The sequence below is a fragment of the Centrocercus urophasianus genome, unplaced genomic scaffold, assembly GCF_019232065.1.
Source record: "Centrocercus urophasianus isolate 14NV4802_14NV808 unplaced genomic scaffold, USGS_Curo_1.0 seq_10, whole genome shotgun sequence".
NCBI lineage: Eukaryota > Metazoa > Chordata > Aves > Galliformes > Phasianidae > Centrocercus > Centrocercus urophasianus.
The window spans coordinates 57,136,782-57,144,262 of record NW_024884142.1 but is presented as its reverse complement, the minus strand read 5'-3'; the positions used below and the strand labels follow the sequence as shown (position 1 = coordinate 57,144,262).

General features: G+C 42.6%; 1 protein-coding gene across 2 annotated transcripts in view; it reads left to right on the top strand.

Moving 5' to 3' along the window:
• Positions 1 to 257: 257 nt before the first annotated feature.
• Positions 258 to 7,481, top strand: part of LOC122172003 (SAM and SH3 domain-containing protein 1-like) — a 520,342-nt gene continuing 513,118 nt past the window's right edge. The window contains exon 1 of one of the 2 annotated variants that reach the window (XM_042839973.1): positions 258 to 686. In XM_042839973.1, the coding sequence (XP_042695907.1) occupies positions 273 to 686 (414 nt within the window). In that variant the 5' untranslated portion in view covers positions 258 to 272. The remainder of the gene's footprint in view (positions 687 to 7,481) is intronic. The other variant, XM_042839964.1, reaches the window with a different exon arrangement.

The window sequence follows — 7,481 nt, the reverse complement described above, 5'->3', positions numbered from 1 at the left end:
AGGAAGGCAGCGGCGGTACTTGGTGGCAGGAGAGGAGGAGGAATAAGCGCGAAGGCTTCGCTTCGCTGTGCTTGCAGTGCCCTGCCGATCTGCTTTAAGATTTTTATTTTTTATTTTCCCCTGGTGGATGTTGATTTCTTGACCTTAATTCTGAGTCCTCTGACGCGCATCGCAGTTTCTGGTTCGTGTTTTTATTACCTTCGGTGAGGAGAGGCAAGAGGGAGGCTGGCTTCGGTGCTGAAAGTTGCACTCGTCCTTCTTTTGGAGGCAGCATGTGCACCAACATAGTGTACGAGTGGCTGAAAACCCTGCAGCTCCCCCAGTACGCCGAGTCCTTTGTCGACAATGGCTACGACGACCTGGAGGTCTGCAAGCAGATCGGCGACCCGGACCTGGATGCCATCGGCGTGTCCGTGCCCCAGCACCGCCGCCGGATCCACGAGGCCGTGCGGAGGCTGCGGGAGGCGGACGAGCGGGCGGCGGGGCTCTACTTCACCCTGGAGCCGCCGCCCGCGCCTCCCGCCAAGGGGCCCCGCCGCCCGCCTGGACAGGACGGGGCGGCCCCCCGACACCGGCCTGGCCGCGGGGGTCCGGTAGTCTACCCGAGGCTGAAGCTGAAGATCATGATCCGGGACAAGCTGGTCCGCGACGGCATCAACCTGAGCAAGCCCCCCTACTCCAACAAGGTAAGGGGCTAAGGGGCTCTTGAGGGGCGGTGGCAGTGGCTGGAGGTCTGTTACTCTGGGCGTCTCCACCAGCGTAGCAACAGGGTGCGGAGCTGCACGCATCGGGGTCGGGGTGTGTTTGAGGCGAAGCACGGTCCGAACTTAGTGCCAGCCTCACGTGCAGAGGAGCGGGGCCATGGCCCCATTCACCACTTCAGCTGGGCCCATGTGCTGAGCCTCTGATTGTTGTTATAAATCGGTTCTTTATGTCCAGTCTGGTCTGCAGTGTGAAGGCAGGGATTGACAGGATAAGCTTCTGGATGTTTCTGGTTTTTGCCTCTGAAAGTTTCCCATTGTGTTGGTGAGTGATAGCATCTCCCATATTTTGATAAAGGTAGTGCTGTAGTGTCGGTTTCTGTTGGTGAAGTGGCTCTTGAAGGAAGCAGTAGTGTGGCCAGTGGAACAACTCCTACAACTCCTCGTCCTCTGTTTATTGACTGAAGGGTGGTAGTGACTGGTGAATGTCAGAAGCATTTGTCAGCTGCTCCGGGTGCAAGTTGGTCTAGGTCTACGAGATGTTTTGCTGATAGGCAGAAAAGTGAAGGTCTCCGAAAACTACTTCCCAGTTTGATGAAACCCCAATATTCATCTAGTTCTTATATTTGAAAAGTTTAAAACGTAATAATAACATGGTGTGGAAGTTATATAACTATAACATTAAAAAGACAATGCCGCGAATGAGAAAGTGATTTGTGAAAGAAAAAAAGGTATTATGTGATGTGATGATATTTCAGAGTTTAGAATGAAGTGTTTCAGCAAGCTGTTTCGTGACCCAAGCTGCTTGCATTCTCTTTGATGATTTGAAGTCTGACTCTTTGGTTGACCTTGAAACTGTAGGTACTTTCAACTTTGGAATTGAAAGTATGGAAGCAAAGCGATGGAGAGGTCTGCAGGACCAGGTTTCTGGAGATGATTATGATTGTGAGAAATTAAAATTGAGAATTAATACCAGCAGAGGACCTGGATGTGAGAATAAAGAGCGAAATCCAACTTGGTTAACAATGTAGAGGTGCGCATAATAAGACTTACAGCATAAGTCTCTCAGGAGCCTCATAAGGCTCTCAGGATTTGTACTTCTAAGGGCATGGTGATAGAAGGCCAATGGTCGCTTCTCAAGTGCAGCGCAGCCAAGTGGTCTGAGATATTTGTGTTCACCCTTTCCTGAAACATCTGCCTGATGACATTGTCAGAAACAGTGAATCAAATCTGATAGGATAGTGGTCAAGGCTAATAAAAACATTCTTGAGTGCACATTTTGAAGTCTGAGTACAGCATCTTCTGAAACTTCCAGTGTCATTTCAAAGAGATTTTTTTTCCCTTTGAAGTGATACTTGTTTGGACTGACGCCTGTCTGTAATTGTCATTACCTGTCTAATATAAACAAACTTCTGTAAAAGTTTTTGCTTATTAATGAAGCCACAGCTCATCATCCACCTTTGGAACTATGCTTCACTTCTTCCTTTCAACTTTGTGTGCTCACAGTCACCAATTCCTTCTTACCAGGGGAACCCTCTACCTGTCTTCACTACCTTCTATCTTCTCTATAGGAATTATAAAATAACTGAGATGACAGTGTATGACATCAAGGAAATGAAAATTGTAGGCATTGCTTTCTTCTTTAGCTCACCTTGTTTTAATCTGATGGCTTTGATAGTAGTGCAGGTTAGCTGTCAGGGCAAACTCATCTTACACAGAAATTGTCACTCAGCTTTAATGCTAATATGCTTTTTAAACCTGAATGGAACATTTTGTAGTAGAGGGAGGAACCAAGCTTAATTTCCTTGTTTTAGTTCATCTTGCAATGTCAGTGTATTTATTTTGGATGGTAAATGCATATTAACATCATTTTTACTTGCAGTAATAGAAAAACTTTCTCCATCTTCTTGGTGTGAATCACTTCAGATTGTAGCATGTTCTAAGAAACCATAAAGCTGGCAAGATCTGAATGTGTGTTGCTCAACATGTGTTACTGTGAATGCCACCCACTGTAGCAATCCATCTTGAAAACGGCTTAAAGGGAATACCAAAAGATCACGTCACTGTGCATTATTCATGTGCAGAACAAGAAAAATGAAATATTTTATTCTTTCATTTGGGAAAGCACTGTATTGTAACCATCTCTTTTTCTAAAGAAAATCCTTTAGAAGACTGTGGCTATGATTTCATCAATCTATATTGTATGTTTTTATATGGAATACACACTGTACAGAGTTCTACATGTCAAAAGAAAATAGATTCTCCTCTGCGTAGGATTAAGAACCATCTTGAGGTTTATCTTAAGTTCTTTGTATGTATTTGTTAAAGGGCATGTCTGTCTGCAGATGGTCATGTGGATATTGTGCACCAGGCATCGAACTTTGGAAGATGGATTTACATTTGTGCCACTGCATGGCTAACCAGCCTTCTCCTTTCTTGCTTATATGGACATACAGCCTTCTGTATTTATGACTGGAACCTAACAAAGAGATGCATGCTTCTGTGTCTGCGTATGTTAATGGTTGCGTACATATGTAGATGCATTTTACTTGTTTCCTGAAGAATGCTTACTGCCTTCAGTTATGTAGTTCTCAGACAATTTTGGAGTTTTATCTGAAAATGACCCTTAGAACTGGAAATGCTGCTGATCCTCTGTCTTGTTTGAAACCTTTTCTGCACGCCTCACAAGATCAAAAATGAATTTTAGGTGTGGATGCTGAGATGTTGAAAGCAGCCCTTTGCTGTCCTCTTGGTGTTGTTGCTGTATTTTCAGATGAAAACCACGGAGTGTGAGGGATTGGAAAGCATTGGCAAGGTAAAGTTTAGTTTGACTTAGCTTGATCACACCCAGAAGAAATGAGTAGCACCTACTTAGCACAGCCTAATATAAATCTCTTAAAGATGTGCAGACTTTGAATCCAAGCCATGTGTGTGGGTGACTTCAGACACGGAGAATTATCGCAAGCCATCTTGATTATTTCCATGAGAGCTATAACAAGACCTCACTTCCTCAAATTGAGTCTTCTATATTTTGCAAATATAAACTGAGGAATAGAGTTGCTACAGAGATGAACTCCACTGAGGCTGGATTTTTATTTGAGGTTGGTAATGTTCCTTAATGCTCCAAGCCGTCTGTTTCACTTTCAAGCCTGCTGTCTCTGATCAGTTTAGAAGCTTTGTGAATGTAAGAAACGTGTATGGAAGTGAAGGGCTCTCATGCCTTTCACACAACAACCCGCAGTACCACCCCAAGTCAAATGAAACATTTATGTCATCCCAGAACATTTTCTCCTTGGGTGTTGTAATTCTGTGTTTAATTAGGAAACTAATTATGCCTTGTGTAGGAATACTGTTAGTGTTCTTTTGACGTGTAGACATTTTCTGGATGGGTCTGATGGGAGAAGGAAAAAAAAGAAAGAAAAAAAAAACCCTCAAGCTTCCCATTAAGCTGAACAAAGGAGAGCTCAGCACTGACCTGAGCCAGCTGGAACAAAGGCAGTAGAGCCTTCACCCCCATGCAGACACTCTTACCTTGGTGGGCTGGTTGCAAAACAGATTGTCTGTGCTGGTTTCGAGCAGGAGTAATGTCACCAAATGTCACTGTGGTGTTTGGAAAGCAGAGGAGCGCCACTTTAGTCAATATAAAGACAAGGAGGATACCTCGTTGTGGAACACGTCAAGAGAAATTAAGTATTCTATTTGTCTTGAATACAGATTAAGTGACATTTAATAGTTTACTGGAATTTCATTACTATTTCTAATTGAAATAAATGGCCTGACCCATTCTTGAAGAATTTTATTCAATTTTAATCTGCGGAGAATTGCAAATGCATTAAAAATGACGGAAAATATACATTCATTAAAAGGTCCCATGCCAATTAAAATGATTTGCTTAGCTTCAATATAGTTATACTGATGTAGGTTTCCATATTTATTAGAGAGAATAAAACTGTGGTGCGATGTTCACATGGGTGTGTGACTTCATTGCCACTCACTGTGCTGTTTGTGATTATCAGCACGCTTGGAAAACAAGCACTGGAAATTCAGCTGCACTTGAGGTCATAATTTCAAGAGCTAAAGCAGATGTAGAAAAGTAAGAAATCAGATCCAAGTGAGTTATCTCATTAAAAGCCCAACTATGTATTTTTAAGTTCCATGCTGATGGCATGGCACAGATCTGTGTTTCTGATTAAATCTTTGTTTAATCCTCACCTTTATAAAATGAGGAATATCTCGCATAAGTTATATGCTAAGAAGTGAAGATGCCAGCAGTACTGCTTTGTAACACAGATTCAAACTGAGTCTGTCGCTGGATAATTTAGTTAGTGATTTAGATAGCTACAGAAATGAATTCACTGAATTAAAAATATTGTGCTTTGAAGAAATGGCAATGCTCACCCATTCTGGAATTAAACATGAACCTTTTTCTAAAGACCTGGCTGCTTTGAAATAACTGCATCAACCCTGATTAGCAGAGCGTTCTCAAATATGCCTTGGGGAAAGCTGCCTATTGACAAAAGTACTAGTGCATTAAGTAGTAACAATATTTTCATGGCAAAAAATTAGCAAAGCTACAGGCAATATTCAGGGAGTGAAATACACTAGAAAGCAATGTGCCTTTGCCTTTGATTTCGTACCACTGTTGTGTGGTTTTTTTTTTTTGTTTTTTTTTTTTAAGGAAAATATGGCACTTCATGTATTGGGCAGTTGTTTCAAAGTCCTGATTTATTAAACTTGCAAACAATAAACCGGAAAGGGATTTCGCCCTAACGGAGCATTAAGGCAAATTGTTGCAGAATATGAATAACGCAGCAATCTGCTGCATTTGCATTTGAATTGTTCCTGAATATTTTAACGTGTATTCAGTTTCCTCTCAAAACATTGAATGGGAATTTTCCTGGGCTTCGTTATGTTTCACTTTTGAGGGGAGGAAGATCCCATTAGGGTGTATTAAAGGTGGAGTCCCGAGAGAAGCCCCTATTAGCTTTGCGTAATTTTCCCTCCTTTTGTAGTGCTTTCAGCCCTCCAGAGTATTTTGATAGGTCAGGTTGGGGTGTGGTCTGGATAGGGGAGAAGGGAGGTTAGTGGTCCTGAGCTCGGTGGAAGAGCTGCCTTCCCCTGCAACCAGAAACACCTTCAGCCTGCCTCCATTTGGCTTTATATTTGAAGGAGAAGCTAAACTAATATTCCCTGGCAAAAGAGGAATGCCTGCTGGTGTGCATGCATGTGTGTGTGCACTGCACACTAACGGGCACCACCACTGGGGCAAAAGTCAAACCCCAAGTTTCACTCCTGAATATCCATATAATTGTCTTGTTTTATCTAAGTTTGATGGTTGTGAGCCTTTCTGAGGAGAAAACCCTTTTTAACAAAAAGATTTTTGTTGATGCCGCCCCCAGAGCTTCTGTTTCCTCCATATGCAGGGTGACTGAGCCCATGCTGTTATACAGCCATGTTTGTGAAATGCCAAAGGAAAACGAAATCTCACACAGTAATCTTGTGAGCCATGTTTTTAGTTCTGTTCGTTCTGTTTATAGCCAATACCACCATACTGCATCTGCCTTATATGTAGGGCAGCTATGTCCCTCATTTTAGATTGATGAATTTTCCTCATTGAAGGAAAGTTGAAGGGTATTCCAAGTCACATGAAAAGTTGTAGACAAGTGAAGTGCTGGGACCAACTACTGCAGGGTCTTTGCCCATATGATAACATTAAATGTGAACTCCCCTATCTGTAAGTAAGAAAAGCGATATCAGAATAAACAGTAGCTTGGATATAATGACAATTAGTTACGCTGTTAATTTTGCCTGTTAACATATGCACACAAGGTATAATTGTTACGAACAGTCCTTACCCACTAAGGTATATAAATCCGAATGCATGATCAGAAACATACCCACAGGTAGGTACTATAGAACCTGTGTAGAATGCTGCAGCGTGATCTGAAGCGACAGGAGTAATGTTAGTGCAGGTTAGCAGAGAAATTATTGCATCAGTTACAGGAGGTCGCTTCCTGTCTTGAGATTCTCCCAAAGCAGGGCAGAGCAGGCTGCGTTGGTAGGTGGAACTTTTACATTTCTTGCTTTGTCAGTTTGAATGAGACACTTTGCTTTGTGTTTGACAAAGCTATCTCGTTCAATCTCTTTGTCTAGCCTAACATGACACCTCGTGTTAATGTGCTTATCTCGACAAACGCGGTTGCTTGTACACGCTGCAGGAATTGTCATTTCTTAAAAGTACACGCAGCGCTATGTTTAGCAGTGCTGTGTTATTTTGGGAGCAGCTCTGCAGCAGGAAGTGCAGAATTGCTGAACGTTCCCCGACGCTGCCAGGCTGACACACAACTGTCTGCACCGAGTCTTCGAGTCTGCTAGCTTTGCTACTTGCAGAGTGTAACAAACGTCTCTGAATGCTTTGCAAAGCAAAAGAGAAGTGGTTTGTCAAATGAAACGCAATTGTAGCTGCCTTCAAATAATGCCTTGTTGTCGTTCTCAGGAGCTCAGCAGTATGTGAATTGTGGTGATACATGCCTCTGGACGGAGCCTTGCTCCTCCACTTGGTTTCATTCCCAGTGAAGTCAGTGGGGATTTTGCCAGGGATTTCATTTGATGCTGAGCTTGGCTTGAAGTATTCAAGTCTAAATCAGCTAACAAGTCTGCCCTTACCAGCTTTAATTGTAGTGGGTAAGAACCGTACAACAGGAGATGACGACAGAAAATATAGCAGTAGAGTGCAAAAAGGAACCAAAAATTTTCAGAGCTTTAAATATCACCATTAGC